Source organism: Drosophila busckii, chromosome 2R, assembly GCF_011750605.1.
Source record: "Drosophila busckii strain San Diego stock center, stock number 13000-0081.31 chromosome 2R, ASM1175060v1, whole genome shotgun sequence".
In the NCBI taxonomy this organism is placed as follows: domain Eukaryota; kingdom Metazoa; phylum Arthropoda; class Insecta; order Diptera; family Drosophilidae; genus Drosophila; species Drosophila busckii.
In genome coordinates, this window is record NC_046605.1 from 3945905 (window position 1) to 3970489 (window position 24585).

General features: G+C 45.4%; 4 protein-coding genes across 4 annotated transcripts; 2 read left to right on the plus strand and 2 right to left on the minus strand.

Annotated features, from left to right (window-relative positions):
- Window positions 1-256: 256 nt before the first annotated feature.
- Window positions 257-5442, minus strand: LOC108596084 (condensin complex subunit 3). The gene is made up of 8 exons (XM_017981502.1): window positions 5041-5442; window positions 4790-4966; window positions 3913-4730; window positions 3209-3857; window positions 2257-3147; window positions 1498-2196; window positions 1264-1434; window positions 257-961 (listed from the first exon to the last, which is right to left on the minus strand). Exons 1-8 carry the CDS (start codon window positions 5287-5289, stop codon window positions 467-469), a joined length of 4149 nt encoding a protein of 1382 aa, XP_017836991.1. The 5' UTR covers window positions 5290-5442; the 3' UTR covers window positions 257-466.
- Window positions 5443-5868: 426 nt separating this feature from the next.
- LOC108596087 lies at window positions 5869-8743 on the plus strand. Its single transcript, XM_017981504.1, has 4 exons — window positions 5869-7367; window positions 7425-7657; window positions 7715-8108; window positions 8159-8743. The coding sequence occupies exons 1-4, from the start codon at window positions 5904-5906 to the stop codon at window positions 8666-8668; spliced, it is 2601 nt and encodes an 866-aa protein (XP_017836993.1). The 5' UTR covers window positions 5869-5903; the 3' UTR covers window positions 8669-8743.
- A 76-nt stretch (window positions 8744-8819) lies between these two features.
- Window positions 8820-10074, plus strand: LOC108596089. Its single transcript, XM_017981507.2, has 3 exons — window positions 8820-9104; window positions 9169-9395; window positions 9457-10074. Exons 1-3 carry the CDS (start codon window positions 9026-9028, stop codon window positions 9763-9765), a joined length of 615 nt encoding a protein of 204 aa, XP_017836996.1. The 5' UTR covers window positions 8820-9025; the 3' UTR covers window positions 9766-10074.
- A 6283-nt stretch (window positions 10075-16357) lies between these two features.
- On the minus strand, window positions 16358-23736 carry LOC108594679 (tyrosine-protein kinase RYK-like). The gene is made up of 7 exons (XM_017979820.2): window positions 23454-23736; window positions 18950-19077; window positions 18635-18872; window positions 18403-18571; window positions 18176-18333; window positions 17970-18118; window positions 16358-16438 (listed from the first exon to the last, which is right to left on the minus strand). The coding sequence occupies exons 1-7, from the start codon at window positions 23557-23559 to the stop codon at window positions 16358-16360; spliced, it is 1029 nt and encodes a 342-aa protein (XP_017835309.2). The 5' UTR covers window positions 23560-23736.
- Window positions 23737-24585: the final 849 nt, after the last annotated feature.

Genomic DNA, 24585 nt, shown 5'->3' on the forward strand with positions numbered 1-24585 from the left:
TAAATTTGAACACACACTACCAAAAATAACATTGCCTATCAGAAAGGGCTTCGCTTTGCAGGAAGCGAAAAACAAAATTTCATGTGCTTCGGATAATGGGTACAACTTTTAAGTCCTTTACAGGATCAGAACGAACTTAGTGTAGATTGAACATCCTTACCAAGTCCAAAGTTAGGCACTTTAGTCTTGATCCTTTGAAGGATTCATTTTGTTTTTAGCTGCAGGCAAAAGATCATTTAATTTGTTATCTATTTATTACTCTTATTTTTTTAAAATTGTATGTTAGCATACTTAAACCTGACTACACAATGTACACAAAATTTACATAGTGCAACGAACAAACATGGGGAACGTAAAACACAAAAATAGGTATAAAATCTATGGTTAATACTCTAAATACTTGTTAACTAAAAGACTGAAAGCAACCGGGGACAAGGGGAATGCGGATAACAATATCCGGTGGCTGCTAATTGCGACGTCTGCTGCTGCGCCCGCTGCCTGGGCACAGGCGCTTGGGTGTGGTTTCCTTGGGATGACCTTCGGTGAGGCTGAGCTCCAAGGACATGCGTTTGCGCGTCATAAGCGTGGAGCTTATACGCTGCTTCTTGGCCGACAGACGTGTGGTGACGCGCTCCATTGGCGAGCTTATTACAATTCTGGGCACCTGTCGAGCTTTCGGTGTGGATTTTCTTGACGTTTTGGCCGCTGGACTGGGCGCAGTGTTCTCCTTGACGGATGAGCTGCTGCTGTCCGTGGGACTGGCCGTGTGTTTGTCACTGGGGGGTACGGCGATAGTGCTGGCGGCGCTTCTAACCACTCTGCTGGTTCTAGGCGTTTTATGTTCCAGTCGCAGTTGTTTGCGCAGAGGCGAAATACGTGGTGATGCGGATGGCGTGGCATGCACGGATTTGCGTAGCACACGCTTCGTTCCATTTCGTAAAGGCGTATGCAGCACCTTGCGCTGCAAAAAAAAAAAAAAAAGACGTTAATAAAAAAAAGTTAAAATAATTAAGAACTAACAGCGAGACAGCAAAGAAAACTACACTTTTGTTTTTTTTTTTTTCAAAGAACTTAGTTTAAAACTTAAGCTAAGTTTATAGTTTGTCATTTAATGTTTTGCGCACTTAATGTGCTTGCATACATATGTCAAATATGAATTGCTTAATTGCTAGTTGGCACACATATCCAAGTCCCTGCCTGTCTGACTGCCTCGCTCTCTTTCGTTCTTGCTTAGAGCTGCAGGCGCAAGCGCCTTTTACTCACTTTGCTGCCGTTGCCATTGCCGGTACTTGTTCCTGCCGCGGCGCCAACGCCGCTTGTGTTTCTTTGACGCAACGATCTCAGACGAGATCGACTTGCCTGCAACCTGGTTGCGTTTAACGTGCTATTCCTTGGCGGCGTGGGTGTGGCTTCTATTATTTCGGAATCATCGCACTGCAAAAGATATTTAAGCTTCAGTTGTCTTTTCTTTTAAATATACAATTATCTTTGATTTACCTGCTCCTGTGTTGTATTAATAGGCGTTTTATAAGCCGGCGTTGAAACGCCAACACTAGTTGGTGGCTTATTAGTTGGCGTCTTTTTGATGGGCGTCTTCTTAGTGAGCGTTGCATTCGTGAGTGTTTTATTGGTGGACGTTTTGTCAGAATCGTCTTCGCATTGTATCACTGTCGATTCCTCAGCTGGTTCACTTGGCTTCTCTGGCGTTTTGGAGGCACGCGCTATTGCTTGTTCAATGCGTTGCTGCATCTCTGGACGCCGCAGATTTCTTCTGCTCAGCTCATTGGCTTTCTCACGCTCCTTTTCCAACTCCCTTGCTGGCGAGTGCGCACTGCAAACGCTTTCTGCATCTGAGTTGCTAATAGAGTTGTGCAGTGAGCGTCGTAAAAAGCGTAAGCCCACTTGATTATCCGCACCAAAGGTGGTAAGCACAGGCTCTGCCGGCTTCTCCACTACGGCAGGTCCCTCTTTCAGTTCGGCAACTGTCTCCACAGCTGTGGGCGTTGGCTCTATGTCCGCAGGCGCTGCACATTCCGCTGTAGATATCGTTGTTGCTGCGACGCTTTCACACTCCTCTGCCTCAGCATCACTTTCCTGACCTTCCTCTGTGGTCTTCTTTGGAGGCGGATTAAAGCTGCCATTGAGCAGACCCTGAAAGTCTGTTATGTTGCGTATCATGCGTGGCTCCAATTCGCTCTAAAATTGTATAGTTTACATAAATATAAATAAAGAAATAAATAAGCAATGTCTACTCACTTGCAGCAGTTTCTCGGCCAGCTCCTGCATTTCATTCTTGAGCGCTGGACATTGCTGCACATTGAGTCTGAGCGTTGTGAGCTCCTTGGCCAGCAGTCGACACATTTCCTTGCGTTCCGTGAAATAGTTTTCAATATAATTCAAAAAGCTCAACGCAATGCGATTGTGGAGATGCGTTTGGGGTGGGCTCGAATCCTGCACCGTTAGATCGATGAAAAATTTAGTCACATGATCGGGTTGCACATCGTGCAGCGGTGAATCGTAGGTGCAGTTCATCACGGACCACACAATGGGCAGCAGACTGGGCACCAGCATACTTTGTTGTCTTTGAGCCACAATCGTTTCAAAGAACATACCCAGGACTTGGTTGACGATGGCCTCCGTTTTGGGATTAAAGTAGCGCTTGAGCAGCTTTTCCATAACATCGAGCCGATTGTTGAGATGACCGCGCAGCACCAGCCGACAGAGTCCACGCACTATAACCAGCAAGATGCCCTTGCAATCCACCTTCTCCACATAGACGCCTAACATGCCTATGATATCCGTGCTCTGATCACTGCTTGATTGACTGCGATCGTCCTCGCCATCAAAGAAATCCTGCATCGTGTACAGCAGACGGCGCTTGTTCTTGGGCGCCTGTCCCAGGCTATTGCCAGTATTCGAATTTAGGTCCGCAAAATAGTCGACGCCATAATGATCGATCAGCTCCAAGATGCAGTGGGCAGCCGTTTCCAGTAAACGCAGATTGTTGTCCTTGTAAAACTGATCAACAATCACGTCGGAAACCTCCTTGATGTACGGCTCATAAAGCAAACTAAATGTGGTGCCACACTTGATCGCCCACTCGCAGATGTCCATCTCTGTTGAGGCCAAATGGCGGCATATGAAATCCTAAAAGCAATTTGATGTTTAAATATATTTATAGACTTGACTTGACCCACTTGACGCTCACCTTATATAGCTTGCAGAGACTGGGATTGAGGCTTTGCACTTGTTTAGATGTGACCATGTAGAAGACTATGTAGAGTCCTTTGAGCACACGCTCCTGCTTCGACAGTTTGGGCCTGCTGGGCAGATTGAGCTCGCCATGCTGCTCATAGAGCGGACGAACTAGCTCTGTGTACTCCTCAGTAACAACATTACGCTCATCGCTCACTGCCTTGGCTCTAATGTATTCCTTTTGCCGCACAAAGTTCTCCTCCTGCTCTTCGAGCTCAAGTATTTTCACTTTGAGCGAATTGATGCGCATCACAAGCGCCGTATCCTGACCCACCAGCAGCTTGTCCATCAAACTGCGATCATGCACCAGATCGTTCTGCTTCTTATTCAACTCACAGATCTCGTAGGTAATGTCTATAAAGTACTGCATATAGCTGTGCATGTCGGGCATCAGTTGCTCCACGCAACGCACGAGCACAAAGACAATCTTGTGCTCCAGTTGGCACTCCTTAAGCAAATGTGTGATAAGCTCACGCAAGTTGTTGCGTCCAATCTCATCGCCCAGATCGTAGGTGCGTAAAATCTCCACCAGCGACAGCAGCATGCCTTGAAATTCTAATTGCGCAAACTTGTCCATGTCGGGCACTTGGAACTGACAGAATCTACAATTAAGCATTGAAGTTAGTAATTAGTTAATCCTTAAGACCATTTTCTTACTTTTTAATATAGTCACAAAACACGCTCAGCTCGGGCAGCACCAGCTCAAACTCATCCGCCTGCTGCTCCTGCAGATACTCGCTGAGCACTTGCCAATAGAGCACAAGCTCCACTGTGAGCGCTTCTTGGGGTATGCAGCGATGCAGCTCGCAGTCCTCGCTGAGTGGCAGCAGCTCCAGCAGTTCCCTGGGCTCATTCTGCTCAAAGATCACCAGCAGCATTTGCCGCGCCACTTTGCGAAAGCGCATCAGCTCCTCCTCATTGGAGTCCAGCTTAAGTGCGGAAGTGAGCGCTATATAATTGTGCTGGTACGCCTCCTGCCACGCCTTCAGCATGTACTTGATGACATTCTTGCGCACGGTGTCCGATCTGTCGTTAAGGCCACATTCGAGCAGCGTTAGGCGCTGCGACACCTTGAAGGAGCGCACAGGATACGTGCACATGTTGATGTACGTATGCCTGCGCACTTTCTCATCCACATCCGAAAGCCGTTGCAGTATGTGAGGCACAGTGAGGCAATTGCGGCCCATACAGCTAATAATGCACTGTCGCACCGCTGGCGAGGGATCCGAGCTTAGATGATACAGATAAGCGCACACCACGGGATCATCAGTCTGATCGGGCACTTGAAGACGCTGTATTGCTAGCACTGCCTCCTTACGCACGCCCGGCGAGACGTCCTTCAGCCGCTCGAGCATATATTGCAGGATCTGGTCACACTGTGAATCATCCAGCGCCGCACAAGGCCCCAGATGCTTAAGTATGAGATTCACGAAGAAGCAAATACGATAACGTATCAGCGTGCTGCTAGATATGGTCTGTAAATGAAAAAGTTTCAATTTTCTGCGGGTCAACAAATAGTACAGCAAACACTCACGGATAAGAGCCAGCGAAATGTTTCGGCTAATATGGGATGTGTTGTCTCCTCCTCGAAGCTGGTCACGAATTTAGCGCAAAAGGCCAATGCTGTGGTCCCATACTCGTTGCCCTCCTCAGCGGCTAGCACAGTCTTGAACATTTCAATGAATGTATGCATAAACGCTTCATGGTCGAGCTAAAATAAACAAAAAAAACGTTTAGTACAGCCATACAGGCAGGCGGACGGACGGATGCAAAGGCGTCACATACCTTTGAGTACAGTTGCTTTAGTTCCTTGGTGTAGCGCTTGTGAAATGTCTCGTTCAATTGTGCATTGGAGAGTATTGTGTACATGGCCTGATGGCCCACTGCATTTCCACTTTCATTAATTGAGCTTGTGGAGTTTACTGGGGCTGTGGCATCCGAGGCAGCGACGCTTCTTTGCTCTTCATTTTCCTTTTGTGTGTTTTTCTTGTTGCGTTTTTTTGTTGCTCTAGGCTTTGCTTTCTCCTTAGGCATTTTGTTCGCTTGCAGGCCACAGCATAAATGCTCACTTTTACTTATTAATAATATTTACGAAGTATAGTCTACTTTATTTTACTTATTTGAAATTTCTCAGCAGCAGAAATTTGAAATGGAGTTGCTTTCGAGCAAAGCGAGCGTCGCGTTATTGTCAATTCCTCTTTTCCACCCTGTTCGCTTGGTCTGCCGTTAATGCGATTTCATTTTGAGCATTGTGTGCTGCCAACTCGTTACAAATGTTTTGTACAGTTTGTATTTACATTCCGACTTTTATAAAATTGAAAGCCATAGCTGTGAATAAAAACAATTACAAATTATAGATAAATATTATTATTATTTATAAATATTATTAGCAAGTTAATTTTATATTTGTTTGGCTTATTGTCGGGCATTCTCTGCAGCCCATAGCAAACAGCTCTAGAGCAATAGCGCTGATGCGTGTCAATCGCTCGCAGCTATAAAACTCAATGGCAGTGCGGCCTTGCCGCCTTTAATTTAAATTTGTATTTGAATTTAAATCTATTCATGTGTTTTCTGTCTTTGCTGTTGTCAGCTAATATATATAAAAATATATATATTTTAAAATAAATTTACTGAGCGTTTTAAGCAATATGTCCAAAGTGGGCAAACGCATTTATGAAGCGCGTGCTAAGTATCCGGACCGCACTAAGTCCGAGGAGAACAGTTTTGGCCCACTGACCGTGGTCATGACTAGCCTGAAAACAGCCATGTTACTGCTGAGCTCTGAAGAGGAGCCTGTCTTGCAGACAGTGCTAAATCATATAACAGAATTTGCACGCAAGTGGGATGACAATATATTGGAGCTTAAGGAGCATGAACTGCTGGAGCTGCTACTTGAGAAAGAGTTCTTTATTAAAGCGTATAGCGTGATTGTGCGCCGCCTTGCTTTGTATTTAGTGACAGCCATCTTGGGCACCACAGAATTGTCCGACTTGGAGACGGAGCAGACGGCAAAGCTGCTGGAAGTGAGCTTTAGATTCTATCTACAGGAAGCCGATGACTTTTGCATTGAGTATCTCACATACATTATCAACATGTGCTTGCGAGATCCGCAAGTGGCACAGGGCGTTCTGGAGAACATAGACTTTCTGGAGAAGTTTAAGAATATATTTGTATATTCGGAGAATCCGGATACGGTATTTAACTCCATAGAGGCGCTGAATAAGATGCTGCAAGTGCAAAGCGCTGAGGAAATGTTGATGTTTACCACTTTGCCGGGCTTTCCAGTGGATCGCATTATATGCGAGATAACCAATGAGTTTCTGGAAATACGCCTGGCGGCTCTGAAGGTTCTAAAGACGCTGCTGGCAGACACTAGCGAGGAAAGCGTATTCGAGCCACTGCATCGCTGTTTTTTCGTGCTGCAACAGCTAGTGAAAGCTTTCTGTGCCAATCCTCAGGCAGAGGATGCACTGGATATTATTGAAGTGCTGGCCACAGCGTTACGCGCCGAAAAAATGACAAAGCTGTTCTTTGAGCAAAATCTCTTTGATCAAATTGTGGAGCATCTGAAGGATGACATGGATGTCATGCCGCCCGATGTGGTCTGCAGCATCATTTCCATATTTGCTGAGGCAGCCTTGTATACTCAGTATTTGGCACGCATTCATGCTGCGGACATAACCGACATGTTTATGCGTTGCCTTATGCAAAGTAAGCCCGAGCCAGGCACCTTTATTATAGTTGGTCTCAACCGCATGGTGGAGTATCCGGAGGCGCTGCGCTACTTTGTGGCCGCGTACGAGCAGGGCGTTCTCAACAAACTGGTCAGCCTGATGGCCTCTTCCCAGGTCGCGATCAAAACACGCGAGCAGGCGGCACAGTTTGTTGGTCATCTCCTGCTCAGCGCCTTTCGTCCCACCTCCGAGCAGCTGATACTGCAAAACATTCCCAACATACTGGCCAGCACTTTAGCTCAAGGTCTGCCCGAGTTGTCCATTGATCTGATACTATCGCTACTCTCCATTGTGGAGAACTTGGCGCAGAATGAGGAATATCGCGCCATTCTAGGCGACTATCGCCCCTTCACTGAAAGCGTTGCGCAGTTGTTAATGGTAAGATTAGTGCAACTCACCCGAGTTACTTTTGTAAATCCTTTGACCTTATGCTAGCGCTCTTATGCTCATTCCATTCTGGTGCACAACATCTTTCGCTGTCTCTGCACCATCGTGGAAGAGGAGCCCGTGCGTGAGGTGCTGCTCAGCAATTTCATAGTCTCCTCCATTAAGCGCGCCTTGAAGTCGCTGTCAAACCTGGTGAAGACAGCAGTTACCAATTTTATACTACAAACTACGCGCTTTAATGAATTTGTTGATGCTTACATAGATCGTGGCATACTCGAGGTGTAAGTGGCGCACACTAATCCCACTCAGCGGCACTTAATGCGTCACTCTTCACTTAGCCTCATGATGTACCAAAAGCATGCCTTCTGTGTATCCACCTGGGGTCCTGCTATAGAAAGCATACTCTCCAAGTGTCCTACGATGAAGTTCTGCATACGCAATTGCTTGAGTTTTACGGACATTACCGCTGGCAAAGATTTCTATGTGTCCAAGCGCAAATTTGATGATTTCCGCAGCTTTCAAAAGATATTGCTTACTGATTGCTCGCCGCTGGATGCAGTGTTGGTGGTGAACTTTGATCGTCCCGTTGCTGATGATAGCGAGTTGATTGTGGTGCCGCCGAGTCATTTGCAAATGGCGGAGGTTCATGGCGATCAGGAGTGGTGCTACTGCAAGCGTCCCGGCGACAGCAATCTGCCTGAATATCTCGAGGCGCTAAATCAGACTTTGGCTGTAAGTATAGAGCGCTTGAGTTTTGAAGATTAATTCTTAGCCCACAATAGTTACATGGCCTGGTGGACAATCCGGACAAGATACGACGCACCATTGACTTTGAGAATGTGGCCAAGCGCAGCAAGATTATTGCCGAAGCGGTGGCCAGCGTCATGGCGGACAATCTCAAGATTTTAGATCTAAACAGCACCGAGGAGTGCTCGCGCCACACGGTGCAGTGTCATCTGCTGGAACTGCGCTATGTGTTCCACAACAATTTTATACCTCTGGGCGTAGTACGCAGCGGTTGTCAATTTGAGCGCGCCATACTCTTCAAGTGCTTTGCCGACCAGATTGGTTTGCCCTGCACACTGCAGCGCAGCGTCGACGGCAAGTTGCTGTACAATGAGGTGCCGCTGCCGCTGGAGCTGGAGAAGGACATACATTGCGACAAGAAAACGCTGAAGTTTATGCCTTGGCGCATGCTGCGTCCCACGCATATTGTGGATCTTATGTATAACATAGGCGAGCTGTACCCCACGCAGAGTCGTCAGGCGTTGCAGTACTTGCGGCTCTATTAGAGAAATTTGATTTTATTTATTTGTTGTTTCCAAATTGTTGTGGCAAGCATTAAATCTTTGGCAACTTACATGAGAACAGATTTCAGCATTCCATTTTCATTAGGCTGTGTGGTTGTTGTCTTTAGTAATTGTTCCACATTTCAGCATTCCCTTAGGCACAGCAAGTTGGTGTGTGGCTGTTGTATTGGCTAAGCGTTCTTGTCCTTGCTTACTCATTTTTATGCGCATGTTCTTCTAGTCCTTTGTGGCTGACATTCGCTGTCAAAAGTTGCTGCCCCGTTACTGCTGCAAATAAAAAAAGAAAAACATAAATATTTGCTGCTCTTGGTGCTTGGTGTGCGTTTTCTGTGCTTTAACATGGGCAGCTCGCTGCTGACGCTCACCTGGTTGGTGCTCACGTATATTTCGCTTGTATTCACCGCGTGCATTAACAATGGTAAGCGAACGCACTTTGGGTTGCCAAGAAAATCAATAAAACTGTAGCATACAATTTTGAACAGCTACAGGCATTGCCACCAGCTCGCCTGATCGCTCATCCAGCAGCCTGAGCACATCCTTGACCCTGGAGGGCACTATACATCGCACTGCGGCAGCCACCGAGCGTGTAAACAATCTCTGGTGCTATGCCTGCGACACCATGGACGATGGCGAGGACTGCGTTGATGTCCTTCAGCGCAACAATAGCTCCGTAATGAGGAAGTGCGAAGGCCAAGAGTTCTTCTGCATGGTAAGCGCAATTCAGTTGAGTGCTTTAATAGCTTTGAAACTTTGCAACAACTGCTCGCCAGGTCAAACGCTTTTCCTACACCACTAGCACTGAGAACTCGACGAGCCTGCCCAAGATGTGGTCAATGGATCGTCGCTGTGCAATCTCCTGCGAGCCTGGCTGCATCATCATAGGCGAGCGCACTAAGCTCTATGCCTGCACCTCCTGCTGCGAAGAGTCCTTTTGCAATACGGGCCGTGGTGCTGCCTCGGGCATCTTTCATCGCGAGGACACTGGCATTGGCACGCGCGTCTTTTGGCTGGCAGCGCCCTTCCTCATCAACATATCCTTGATGCACTACAAGAAGCTGCTCGGCCAGCTACAGGAGTAGGAGTAGAACTAAAAGTAAAGCAAAAATGGAATTTAGTGCCAACGTTCTCACTCTCTAGTTGCTCAAATTTTAAAAGAAAACTCCACTAAACTAATTAGCTAATTGTCTAATCTTTAACACACACACTCTCTCTCACACACATAGAGACAATACGCACTTGTAGATAGCCCAACAAGCTGGTGTGATAATAAATGTAATGTCAGAACAGTTTGGAGAGCCAAACAAACTTTACTTTAACACTTCCTTAAAGCTAATTTTAATTCTTTGGTTTAAATAGCAAATTGATGTGCCAACTGGACCAAAGCCTTGATACTAATTTAATATTATTATTAATATTATTCATTAAAACTTAACTTAAATTAAAATATTATTAAATGAGTATTATTAAAGTAAAGTATTGTTTATTATAAGCTGCAAGACTAAAGCGCAAGCTGCTTGCCAAGTTTACAAATTTTCTGAAAAGTGCGCAGCTCAGCAAAAAGTACTTGAAACGTCGTTAAAATGTTTTTGTTGAACAATTACTTACTCTACTATGCCAGTCAGGTCTGTCTGTCTGTCTGCCAGTCTGCAACTGTTTATCTGCAACGAAACATGTGTAAATATTCCTGCCGCCTGCTCTCGAGCTTAAACTAAGGAAAACTTTATTGCTACACAGTCAAAAATTATAGCAAACAGTGCTAAAACCTTGTATAATTTCACACGCCTATATAATAATTTGAATATTATAAATTTAAATTGACTAAAATTAATTATTATTTTGAAAAGTTGTCTTAAATGCTTTAAATAAATATGTTGGCGATTATTGTCAAGACACGCGTTAACAATATTTGAATAATTTAATAGAATTTAAATAATTCTTTATACAATGAGCGTCCAAATATCTTTCGCACACTATGAACTGCTTCGGTTGATAACCGCAAGTGAATTAACTAGAGATCAGCACTTTTCATCTGTCGCCGCTAAAATTAATATCTCTCATTTCATAACAAACTTTCTCTCTGTGTAGATCTCTATGTGTGTGGCATGGAGCATTAAAATTAAACCGTTCATTTGCTCTCGTGAATTGCATTACGTTTCCGACTCTGGGTCGTATGTGTGTGCATGTGTGTCTGTGTGTGTGCATCCGCATCCACATCCGCCCAGTTGTTGGGCGTGCAGACATCTTTGCTGGCTACATGAATTATTTATTGGACAGCAGCTGCTCTCGGGGCAAAGTATTCATAAGCAGACCTCAACTCCCACTACCGACCCCAAAACTAAATGTGCGCCTAATAGCAACTGGAGCTGCTTAGAGTAGGAGCGCTCGAGCTCCAACTTGATGGTCTAATCAGCTGCCATTAGCAGCAGATCCGAATGCTCGCCTGCCTGCCTGGCTGGCTACATTGTATGCCACGCCCACACATTTGCTAAGCCAGTCGTTAACGCCCACGCTCACTCTATGCTCGACGAGTATTTGTTTTCATTTTGGGCCACAGTCAATGAGTTATGGCCTTGGCTACAGTTTGGCTAATAAGCCCAAAGACAAATCTCAACAATTTTTGTTGCTTAAGCAAAATTTACAGCAGGAAATGGCAAGTGGAATCAGCAGAGCCTGAGGTTCATTCTGCACTCTGTTGTCATCTTGGACGCCAGTGCACATTCATCATCAGGTTAGGGATAGAGTGAGCTTAAGTCGAGTCACAGTGCATGCTCGCTTATCAAAATTAAAAATATGCTGCTAAATTAGTTAGAGATGAACTTTAAGTTTTAGATTATTCAAAATATAATTTAAACAATTGTAACTAAATGTTAAAATGCAATTAGCATTAGTTTGGCTTAGTTGTTGACGAATAAAGTGAAAAGCTTTAATAAGAAATTTAAAATTGCAAATTGGTTTGTTTTAATTCTTCTTTAAATTTCAGCGTATGCAACTGGAATGACTTCAAATATGCGAGCGTCTACTGTATATGTATGTGTGTGTGTGTGTTTGTATAGGTTTGGCGTTTATTTTGTGGCTTTCATGTCGTAAATCTTCATCAGACGGCAAATTACGTGGTTTGGCCAGCACTCCAATAACAACCTGCTGCACACTCTCGCACTCAATTCCACTCCCGCTCACTCTTGCCTACAAGCTGCAGTTTTTGTGCGGTAGGTGGCGTTGTTGCGGCCGTTTCCGTCAAACAATAAACTGACCGCAGTGGGCGACCGAACAGGCACAGTGGGTGGCAAAAACAATAAAGCGCCTGACAAAAGCCAACAGCCCGAGTTACAACAACAACAGCAACATTTTGGAGGCCACCGCATTGACAACAGTTTCATTTATGAAAAATAATAGCAAGAGCAATATGCGAAATTTATTATTATATTTGCGTTATGCCGCAAAAATGCGAAACGTAGCAGACTCTGCTCGTGTTGCTGGTGTCTGTTATGACAACAACAACAACAACAGGAACCGCAAGGCAATAAACGCAAATAGCAAATGTTCTCTCGTTGTTCTCATTGTTGTTGCTGTCCTTTTATTCATTCATTATTATTGCTACTTTCGCTTTTGTTGTTGTTGCTGTTGCTGTTGCTGCTGCTGCTGTTTGTTGTTTTGTGATTGCAGGCGACACGTTTTTTGTCGCCATTGCTGCTCTCTCGTTAGTTCTTGCTGTTGCTGTTGTTGTTGTCGCCGCCAAGTTTACAAAGAAATTTCAATTAAAATGCAACAATGCCGCACTCCATCATCAGTCGAGCGCCAGCGCTGACAAACCGCACACAATCCTGCCCCTCCCAGTCTTGCCCCCACTCCCTCTGCTTGTCTCAGGGACCAGTGTCTGCCCACAAGTCTCCGCTTTGTTGCTGCTTCTGCTGCTGCTTCCCCCACAGCAACTGCAAACGAACTACGCGGCGAGGGTTGCTACTGTAGTTGGCTCAACTATTTAAAATGTTTGACAAGCTTAATTAAAGTTTATAATGCGCTTAACTCAAGCTTGAGCTAAAAACTTTAAAGTTGTAGCATAAATAAAGGCATAGTTTTAAAAATATAGTTAAAGGCGTTTCAATCTATTGATATCAACTTTAAATTCTTTAAGCATCCACAACGCTTGTTGCTGTTGCTGTTGTTGTTGTTCGTATTGTTCCGGGGGTGATAAATCTATGTCGCCAAGTAAATACGAAACAAGGCACTTTTGTATGCAACAACAGCCGTTGCAGCAAGCACAAAAAACAACAATGCCAACGTTGCCTGTGGCAAGTGCAGACGGCGCGAACAAGGCTCGTAGTCATTCAAGAAGAAGCAGCAACAGCAACAGCAGCAGCAGCAACAGCTCGTCCGTTCGTAAACGCAGTCATGCCAAAAATGTTAGTGGCCTTGTATGCCAAGCCCAATGCTCAATCCCCAAAATCCCCAATACCTCGAGGCTGCCTTCGCTCGCTCTCTCTCTCTACTCTTGGCTCCGCTGCGTCTCCTTAGCAGCGAATGTGTAATTAAAAGTTGTAGCAACAGCCACGAAACTACAATTGACTGACTGCCTGCCCGCCTGCCTGCCTCTCTCTCAGTCTCTTGCGCTTTCTCTGGAGCTGAGTGAGTGCCTAAGCCGTAGCCTGACAGTTTGGCGTCACTTTTGGGTGAAAACAGTTTTTGTTCGCTTTTTAATAAACTTTTGCCTGTCGCTTATTGGATCAAGGGGCCTCCCCCAACCGCTCAGCCAGCCTCTGACACTGATGGAGACAGAACTGAGAGTGCTGCAGCTTGTGCCGACGTCGCCGTGTGATTTGCGTAAATGATTTTGATAGATTTGATGGGATTTCGCGTCGGCGCTCTTTTTTACGCTACTGCAGACCAAATGGGTTTGCAACCGTTTCAATGCTCTCAAGCTGATTAGCTCATTGAGTTACGATAGAATTTTAGAGCTGGCATTGCCTTAGCAATTGGGGTTGACATCATCGCCCCCCTTTGCTTTTAGCGTGACTTTAACCAGCGACAATTTCCGCAGCTGGACAAGCAAATGCACTATGCGTAAATTAGAAGCGCTGTCAAAGAAAGAGAAAGCGAGAGAGAGAAAAGAAATGGCAAAAGCAAGCGCTGCTTGCAAATTGTTTTTTTTTCCTTTTTTTTGTGTCCGTCTATTTGCTTTGCTTGCACTTCTGAGTCTTTTATGGGCAGTAGAATAAAATAAATGCAACTTAAGTTTATTGTATGTATCGATTTAATTTTAACAGCAAACAAATGCTGAGCAGCCAGGCTTTAATACAAATGTGCTGCACAATCCAAATTTGAATTTAACTATATCAAAAATATTCAAGCCAAACCCCAAATTTGAAACTTCACTTTAAGTCCAAGCATAAATGCATTATGTTCAATATTTAACCCAAATGTGGCCAAAATTCAAATTTGATACTTCTCCTTTAATGCATATATGATAAAACGTCAAGCGAAATTTCGGCTCTAGCGCAAAATTTAGGTTGAATTTTGAATTTAATGCATATATGCTTATATATATATATAAGCCGAAATTTCGCTTGAAATTTAAGCATATATGCATTATTATTTTTTGCTAGAGTGTAATTAAATAATCGTGGCTGGAAGCGTTGCTGTTCTACTTGCTGAATTTGCATAATACTCAGCCCCGCTGGCAGTTACAGCGCCTACTGAGCCAGACACCTTCGTTGCTTTGGTTGCTGCCACGCCCACGCTTGACTACGACTCCCTAAATTACATGCAGCAACACACACATTTTGGTTTTGTCACCTCATGTGTGTGTGTGTATGTCGCTTACGGGAATCGCGTGTTGTGCTTGCCCCTTTCGCTCCCACTTCGCCCACACGCCTAAATGTATGCAAATGAGCGTTGCTGACGTGGAGAAGCTTGTTGCCGGCGCAGTTGCTCTCCAGGCAACTTAGCGCCTACTTAATGAACATAAATTAGTCAGGTGTTCGTTGGCTTACAAGGGCCGTAGGCTTCCAAAGGGGCTGGAGTGGTTGGATCGTTTATATTTCAATTTGGGCAATTTTTCCATTTGCTTTTGCCTTTATGCAATTTATTTTTGCATCAAGCTCAATTTATATTTGATTGATGTCCATTGACTATCCATGTCCGTGGCTGTATTGGAATATGAATATTGGAATATGCAATGCTGTCAGCCATAATCGCCTTTCAACCACGTACTCGCTCTGCTCCCCCCACCGCCCCCTCTGCAATCCATTTATAATTGACATTTTCATGGAAGAGCTTGTCAAACAGCGTTAACAGCTGCGCTGACCTCATTAAAGCCTGCTGAAGAGGCCTGCTGACCCCGTTAGCCAACTTGGCTTTTATTACTTGCCTGTCTGCCTGTTTGTCTTTCTGGCCATTAACTAATCAGACTTTGCTGCTGCTGCCTCATTACAGATCCCGCCAAGTGCATTCCAAGCACAGAGCGAGCTTTAAGTGCTTAACTTTGGCTGGCTCGCTGGCCAAAGGCCAGACAAAAGTCATTTTGACAAACTCAGCAGCAATAAAAACAACATCCGCTCAGCAGCTTTCGCTTAACTCTCAAGCTGTCTCTTTCGCTCGCATTGCCTGCAGCTGACAGGAAGCAATCAATAGTGTAATGGCAGACAAAAGCATCCGCCGGCAAGGCCTAGACACTAGTCTAACCTGTGCAGATCTGCTCAGCAAAAAAAGAGGAAAGTAAAAATGCAAAAAACGCAAATTCAGCTGACAGCAAAGGCAATTTGTCAAGCTGTGGGGCGCAGCCCTCTTGAACTGCGACCCCAAAGCTTAAGCTGACCAGACAGCAGCCTCTTCACCCCTCTCCACACTCAACACTCTATTTATTGTTGTCGCAAATGTAAATAATGCGTTTTAATCAAAAGCACAACAGTGGCAAATCCATTAACTGCGTACGTGCCGAGTGCCCCTCTCACCTTCGAAAGGAAGGCTACACTTGTCTCTCGGTCTTAACTTTTCGCCTGCTGTGCGTGCTCACAGCATTCGCAGGTTGATTTACAAATTTCCTGTAATGAGGCGACAACGCAACATTTTTAATTAGCACCTGTTCATGTTGCAGCCATCGACACTAATCTCCATAAAATGGAGCAACGATCTCCTACCCTTGCCTCAATTGCTGGCTGGGAAATTAATTTTCCAACTTTATCGCTGTCTTTACTTTAGCTTTGACTTTCTCTTCGCTTCGCTTTGCTCACGCACTTTGCAACTTTAGCCTCCCAGTCTCTGCTTTAATGACATCGTTTGCATGCGTCGTGCTGCCAACTCTTGAACCCTTTACAGCTCCTCAACCTGCTCAACCGCAATAGCTACTTATTCCAGCCCCTCTCTCTCTCTCTCTCTCTCTCTCTCTCTTTGGGTGGCTCAGCTAGCGCTTAACGCTGATCCAATATCCTAATGCCTTTGGATGTTTGTTCGCTTTACCGCTGTCGCTGCACATGGCGCACCTACTCCTCCCCTCTGACTACCAACTCCAACCTCTGGCGCTCCTCTTGGGGCTCATTCGTGGCTTTTGTTGTTGGCAATGCAATAATATTTTGCAAGTGTTTCTAAACAAGCACAAAGTCATGTTTCACCAGCTGTAGTCTGGCTTCGGTTCGCTGCTGTTTTTATTGTTATATACCCCCACTAAATCGCACCCCCTCACTTCTCCGCCCCCACGACTATTTGTAGTTGTTCCAGCTGCTGTAATTGTTGTAACTGTTGCCATTTGGGAAACTTTCGCTGCACATTAAAGCAATTTGGGCAACGTTTATAGACTGATTTAATAGAAACCAAGAGGAATGTTCGTTCATAATAAGAGTGGGAGCGACGAATAGGCGGCAGGAAGTAGCTCCACACTCGCAGCGAATGAGATATTTCCACCCAAGTGAGCACAGATCAGTGGGTGAGTGTGTGTGTGTGTTTGTGCACTTGGATATAATTGTTTGACTAAATGAGTGCGTTTGCCCACTCTCTGTTGCCCCTCCCAGGGCTCTGTTTATGCTCTGCTCCCTTTGGATAAGTAAAACACACACAGATGCCAATGCATGAGGCTCTAGCAATAATTATGGCAAGCACTCTCCCCAAAAACAGACAACACTCGCTTCGCCTCGTCTCAACTTGGCTTGACTTTCATTTTGGAGCTTCACATTTGTTGAAATTTATTAAATTCCCCCACATGCGAGGACGCTTGATGTCTGTGTGTGTGCCACAGAATGTTGCAGGTTGTTGTTGTTGTTGTTGGCGAAATCGTTCGAATGCGTTGCCATAATGAGTAATGAGTATGAAATTGAAGTCTAAACAAACAGCAATCGTTAAGCAAACAGCAAACACAACAAAGGCCAAGACAAGAAGTCAAAGAAGGCGACAAAGAAACAGAAAAATATCACAGACAGTGGGAAAGAGAGCGAAGACGAGTCCCCATGGAAATTGACTATTTAATTATGCGACGATGGAAATTGCGTTACAACATGGTGACGAAAATGGCCAAAACAATCAGCGGAAAGAGAATTTAAGGGAGATGGAGACAGCAAAGAAATCTGTGTGAATAATTTATGCTAATTTTAAGACTTGAGATAAAAATCAATGCGAGAGACTTTAGTGAACATGCTTAGGATAATTGTTGTTGAGTTTAAAGTTCGTTAACTAATTTCGCAGTCTCAGCCTCCATTCCGTTTCGAAGAGCAACAGCAATAAACAAAATGTTTAGACTGTGAAGCACCTTACGCTTATCTAAACAGACTCACACACTCCCCACCCCTCTCTCTCTCAGTCACACATGAGCTTTCTGGTATCTACATAATTCACGTGCGTTGTCTGTGGGTTTGTGGGTCGTGGCTCGAGCTACGTGAGCAACACGCAAAACTTGCTTCAACCTGCCAAGGAGAAAGGGGATGAGGGAGTTGCCGAGTGAGAGAAAGAGACAGGCGCATATTTATGAATGGACTCTTGCTGCGAGTTGAACGTACTAAGGTTTCTGTTTTATCAGCTCGTAAATATAAATTAGAATTTAATTTTTATGGCTGCGGAAAGCTCTTCACACACAAATTGGGGATAAGAGCGAGACAGGGTGGAGTGTCTGGTGTCCAAGGCAACTTGGACTTGAACCAGATTCATTTCCATTTGCGCCTGGCACGTGTCGCAACATATCAAAGGCTTTGATTTACCTGAGGACAGGCGCCACTCTATCGCCCAATCAACCCCCCCTTGGGGCATATGCATGTGGCCACAGCATCAGCGATAGATTGAGATTGAAAGTGGGATTGGGACTCACCTGGGTTAGCTGCGAGGAGGCGTAGTAGGAAATCCTCGAGGGACACACCGATTCAGGCTTGGAGTAAATGGTCTCGCCACTTTGGTCGCCCATTGGCAGCAGGGCGGTGGCATAAGGTGTGGGCGTGGCAGTGGGTGAGCTTCGGAATCCTGTGCAGAGTGGCATGGATTGAGCTAAGTTTCGATTAAAAGTGGAGCAAGACTTACGGTCGAAAATGCTGCAAGATTTTTTAGTCTCCGGCGGATATTTGTTAAGGCTGGCGATGGTTGCATAGGAGCCAGTGGCACTTGGTGGCCGCCCAAGAGGATCAAGTCGAATGAACACGTTCTGGTGACTGCCATAACCCGCTGTCGTAAAGCTAGTGCTAAACAGAAGAGGGGAGAGTGAGACAGAGCGTGAGCGAGAGAGATGGCTAACAATCAATTGAACTTACTGCAGTGAGTCCTGGCGCAGTTGCTTGCGGGCTCGCACATACATCATGCTGGCCACAAGGCCTACGGCCAGCACCAAGCCCAAAGCACAGGCCGCAGCGCTCATTAGAGCAGGTCCTTGGGAAGGAGCGTGTGCTGGGGCAGGCGACTGGTTCGGCTCAGGGGAGATGCCTGTAATGGGAATTGGCATCGATGATGAGTATGACAGTTTGTAATTGAGATTCGAGTACTCACCCTTGGCACAGATCTTGTTGCGCTTAAAGTGGAGGCGGGTGTCGTTGAAGCGGGGCGGTCCTTGGACGACCATGTTAACGTTGACTGGCAGTTGAAGGCTGGCGTTACCAGTGCATGGCAGGTAGACGAGGAATGACTCGATCTCCTGCGGCACCAGGCCCTTGTGCGGAATGCTCAGCGTGGGAGTGCCAAGTGCATCCTGGTCGTTGGCGTACTCTATGCTGATGGTGTAGCGTAGCTGAAGAGAGTAATGGGATGAAGAGTTAATGGAGTGCAAATCAAATTGAAAGGGGGAGTGTGGGCGGTGTGACTTACCGGATAGGGGATGAGACTCTGCCAGGAGAACTCGAGTTCGTGGACATCGGCTGGCACGGGAACTGTGAAGTGCATCGCGTATGTGTTAATGGCTCCCTCGTGCACATAGAACAAATCAGCCTCCAGTCCTGCCAAGCGAAACAAACACAGAGCGAGAGCGAGAAAGAAAGAGAGATTGAGATGCGGATGCATTGCAGACATAAAGAGAAAGTTTATTTCGCAATTTGCTTTGTTACAGCTTCCTCCCCACCATCATTTTGCACTGAGCAAACTTTGAGCTCGTTTCGTTTCACCTTCAACGGAAATTGATTTTCCCTCAGCCACAGTGAGCAGTGGGGTGGCTAGTGCCACCCACTGGGGTGTTTGGTAAACAAAACCCAAGACACAATAATAATCGAAATCGAATCCGTCACCAGCAGGCGACAATGCAAGAGGCGTCAATTTGTGCTCGAATGACGTGGGACTATCCACGAGATTGGAGAGAGTGCAAGAAAGGGATTGCCAAGGGGCTAGACCAAATATTAAAAGGTGTCAAGTGTTGTCTAACTGGATTGAACAGCATCAGCTCCCGCTTTGTGTAACCTTAACTAGCTCTGCCAATGCTCTACTCCTGACCCCAACCAAACACCACCCGCCCCACTTCCTCTCGGGCTAACAATGAAAGACGAGCTGCTTGAGTTAAAAAGACGTGAAATTAAATTTCTTCATCCGCTTTCATTGTTGTCTCTAGTCGCTACGTCGCTCCTCCCCTCTTGCCGCTTTATGTTGCAATATTTACTCCCTAGGATCAAGCTAAGCCGCGTCCCCATCCGTTCCCATTTCTTGGCCCACACTTTGCTTTGCATTGAAAGGCACAAATGCTGTTTACTCTCTTCAAGTTTACAGCAAGCCCTCAACTCCACTCCACTCCCCTTATTGCTGCCTTTTATTCCTTCTTCGGTTGTGTGTCTGCAACGGATGTTGAACGTTGCGCTTCCGGCTGAGCCAGAGCCGTAGTCGAAGTTGAGGCGCGTATGTGAAATGTGCGTGCATTTAAAATAGAACAAAGCGCTCGCTCGATTCTTAAAACAATTTTAAATCCAATTACAGAACAAGAAAAAGCATTTTTCGTTAGCGTCTCTGCCTGCTTCGCTTTTAGCTCCCCCTTGCCATCCTTCAACAGTTACATTTCGTTTTTGAATTCTAAATTTTTATGCACCCCGCTGAGTTAACTCAGTTCTCTAGCCAAAATGTGTTACTTTCCGTTTCTTTGCTTTCCGCTGACAAACTGCACAAAGGACAAACAGAATGAAATAGAGAGAGGAGCAGAGCTGTCATTACTTAAAAGAAAGGTCGCCGCAGACTAAGCAAACAAGCTGTAAGGCTGAACGTTTGCATTAGGGCAGCAATTTCAAAATACATTTGGTCTATTACCAAGTCTTGTAGTACATTAATCCTAGATAGGGTAAGAATTCACAGTTTACAATATAAATGTTAATGTTTTTTCTATAATTGACTTTGACCATCTCAAAAATGTAAACCACAATTTAACAAGTTTTTGGCTATGACAAGACCAAATACAAAATTTAAATGCCAAATTGCAGAAAAACACAAACATAACCTCAAAGTGAATCGCATTAAATATGCACAAAGACAGGAAAAGGACAATGTCAATCAGAGACCCAAGGTACGCTGTTTGTTCCTGACTACGACAACAATTCCAGCAGAAAAAGGATATGCAAGGTGCGAGACAGTATAACCACAGCTGAGGATGGAGCAAGGGGTGCAAGCACTTGTGACATTCTTAATTAATTCAGTTCCGATGCAAGGCGAATGTGATTCATTCAACAACAAACAGGTTTCTGTTGGTGAATGGAGTCATCTCTTTAAAAGGCTTTAATTGCAACTTCGTGCTTGCCTCACAGATAAGGAAGACTCTATTCTTCTCACTCTCTTGGCTGCTGTTGCTGCTGCTGCTCGAACTTTGCTCGTCTTTCATATCACGCACTATGCACAGCGACAACTTTGCCGTCGCCTGCGAAACTTTTACAGCGTTAAGCCCCCCGCAGCCAACCTGCCCCTTTGGCTGTTCCACTAACCTCTTCTCCAACTTGTTGTTGTTATTGTTGCTACTACTCTTGGTTGGAGGTTGCCATAATTATAATACCTGCGATTGTCTGAATGGCTTCACCGCACACACACGTGACGCTGCAACCGCAGACTGCAAATAGAGAGAGCGAGAGGGGAGAGAAAGAGAGCTACAGTGGGTTGTGGAGTGCAAGCATCTGGCTTTGGTTGGCGTCAGTTTTCAGCTTTGACAATGCCGGGGCACACAATTTGCATAAAAGATTAAGAGGATAATTAGTGTCATTAGCTAAAGCACTGATTTCTCTCCCTTGCCTGCTCTCTCTTCTCTCTTTTTCTCTTGCAGCTAACAAACACCTTCGCAGTGATTGCAGGCAGTTGCAGTTGCCTTAATTGCCGCATGTTCATCTGATTTCAGGGTCGAGTTTGGCATTTAATTGGGGGGAAGTTAAAAAATACTTTTCTCGCTGCCTTGTCATATTTTCCACTTGCTCAGCGAAATAAAAGTGAATCCGAAATGAGCAGAAGCCGAAGGCGAAAAGGGACAAGGGCTGGTTTACTTTTGTATAAGTGTGTCGATTTTCGGACTGTTTTCTATTCATTAAAAATAATTTTCTTTTGCATTAACTTTTCATTTAAAGGGAAATTTTTTGCCGGCAGTTGCTCGCTCAGCAATAACAGCCAAGGAGTGGCAGGGGAGGGTTCAACCTGCAAGGCGGTTGTGGGTTGAGACCCAAGAAATGTGCACATCAAAGTGAAACTTGTTGAAATTGCATTTTTACGCGCCCTTGCACACCGTATTCTTACACTCCCCCTACTCTCCCCCTGCCCAGTAGCTGTAGCTGTTAGCTAACGGTGTCGCTGAAATGAAAATTGCTTGTTGCCAGGCCAACGCTGCTCACGCAGAGAGAATGAGAGAAAGATTGAGAGAAAATCTGGTACAGAAGCATAAAAAATATTTAATTTTAATGCTGTCGACACTCCATCGAAGGCAATTGTAAACGTAAATAGAGCAAAGTGAGTATGAGGGAAAGTTTATAGCTGAGGGGAGGCTGCAAAGAAATCGTTTAACTCATGTTTACAGTTCGTAACGTGAGTTGTGTCTACATGTGAGGAAAAATGCCAAGGAGGCGGCAACTATGGACTCGATTTTTATTGCGGGAATGCATCACGTCAATCACAGAGAGCAGACTGATGCTATTTGAAATATGCGTGCCATAAGAGATGGGAGTAGGTGGAGGAGATCTAGTTACTGGGACAGCCAAGTGGGCGTGGAGCATGACGCGACTTCCACATGAACAAATAGGCAAAGCAAACTTTTGAGGGGAGAGAGCGGGGAGGCGGGTCAGTTTGTTTGATTTCATCGCTGTAATCCAATGGGGGCAATGAAGAATTAAGGGTGGGTGCACTCGTAAAAACATAACGAGTCTAGAACAGGGGGTCAAAGATGGAGAGACTGAGATCCAGGCAAGGAAATTACAAAGACAACAACAAAGGGAAGCAGCTTCACTTGTCGCAATGAAATCCGATTTGCAGCAACTGAAATAAGCAAAGAGGCAAAAGGCATCAATCAGAGAATCGTGCGTCACTTGTCTGTGGATTATTCTTATGCTGTTAACTAATTGAAGTGCGCTGATTTGGCAAGCTCATGCAAGCTCAAGCAACTCCAACTCCAGGCATAATGAGATGGAAGCGTTTTGCTCCAATTACAGTAAAGTGCCGGAAAAAACTGTGCACAGCCCAACTGAAGAATGATGGAGTGGAGTAGAGAAACAGGCTCGACTCACTGTTTGGAGCCTTGCACCATTAATCAAAGCGAGGAGAAGAGCCTGAGGCACAACGTCATTCCGCCTTGGCACGCCGAATGAATGCCTATTACGCCAACTATTTTGGTAAGGAATAGGAGGGATAGTGGGGGTTGGGCTTGGCTACAAGGTCGCCGAGCTGGCAATTGAGGAGTTGCTGCCTCGACAAAACAAACATGCGAAGGCACAAACAGCTCTACTGGACTGTGAAGTCGTTAGCAAGCAGCAAGTAGGATGAAGAGGGGGCGGGGGGAGCTGTCAACAGGGTGGTAAAGGTGCTAGAGGGTGGTTACTGAGGCCGGAAATCGATTTGTGTTTTGGATTTGTTTTCGTTTTGTTGTGTCGTGTTTTCGCGCAACTTTCTTGTGGTCGTGTCGTCATGGTCAACAATTATTTGGAAACTATTAATGACCGGGACGTGGTCTGCGCCTTACATTAGAGCCCCTTCCCTTATCGAGAGCTGTTTGTTTTTGCTGCTCAGGAGCAATGAATTTGTCCTGTCGCACTTTGCTCCTTAACTATTAATCATAACTCCTCCTGTGTGGGAGGAGAATGTTCCCAGGGCTTGGAGCAGCTGCTTTCCTTGATTATTTTGAAATCAAAGTGGCAGTTACATTTCTATGTCTTGGACTTACCCATTAGCTTCATCACCTCGTGGTGACTGATGAAAATGTTGAGATATCCTTGAGCCGAGGCGACCAGAGAGGCGCTTAGCACCAGCAGCAGTAGAGGATGAGCCATGATGAGCGTGGATAGGAGATTGTAGAATGTGTGGTGAGTCTAGACTTGTTTCTCCTCGTCGGTTGCCAGGCGTTTGGTTAATAACTTGTCCGAGCATGTGACGCTCATTTCATCAGCTGCTCCTTTTTTGATTCTCCGACAGGCAATTTCAATGCGTGACCATTGAGGCGTGTTCAATCAGAGGACGCACAGAGATGCTTGGAGATTGATCTAACTCTGATTTGGTTGCCAGTTGTCAGTTGGCAAACAGGCGTCGCGACAGGGCAGAACAGGATACGCCCCTGAGCTTGCTGGGAAGCGTTAAAATCAAATTCCAGCAACAGTTCCGGCTACGGCCGCAAAGCGACGCGAGCATTCAGTCTGCCGTATTTCGGGGCAACTTTTCAGCCTTCAGCCTCAACTTTAGCTTCCTCTCTTTGCCTGTCTCCCTTTTTTGGCTTTGCTGTCTGCGTTCAACTTTTGCAGTTTTGTTTTTGTTGCGGTTGTTGGTAGAGTCGCCTGTCTGCTGCAAGCGACATCAGCATCAGCATAGGTCCCATCTGCTGGACTCTGGTTAGCCTGTTTTTTATTGGCCACTGGCCTCTTTCAGCTGTCACCAACTCGTACTCCTAACAGCTCCAGCTTCAGTTGGGTTCAGTCTGTTGGTTTTGATGCTCTTGCTGCTGCTGCTCGTGGTTTAGCCCCCTCTTCCTGTCTCGCTCTTTAGATGATGTGTGTTTGGAGCACGTGTTCTGGTCAAAGGGGGAGCGCGTCCTGTTGAATAGAAAGTGATTTAGTTAGTTTCGTTTCGAGATTCATACAACAGTTGGAAGCTGTGCAACACTCTGTTTCTGTTGCCAACACTCGACACACTACCAACTGTTTACTGGTGATGTGTGTGGGGACAATTGGCTGCAACTTGTTTCGAAAACAATTTGTAAATGTGCTCTTGAAGAAAAGTTTGCAGTTTTCAGCCTGCAAAAGTAATTACAAAGTTGAAAAAAGATTAACAGCTTTCAAACTGTAATAAATTGAGGTACATATTTC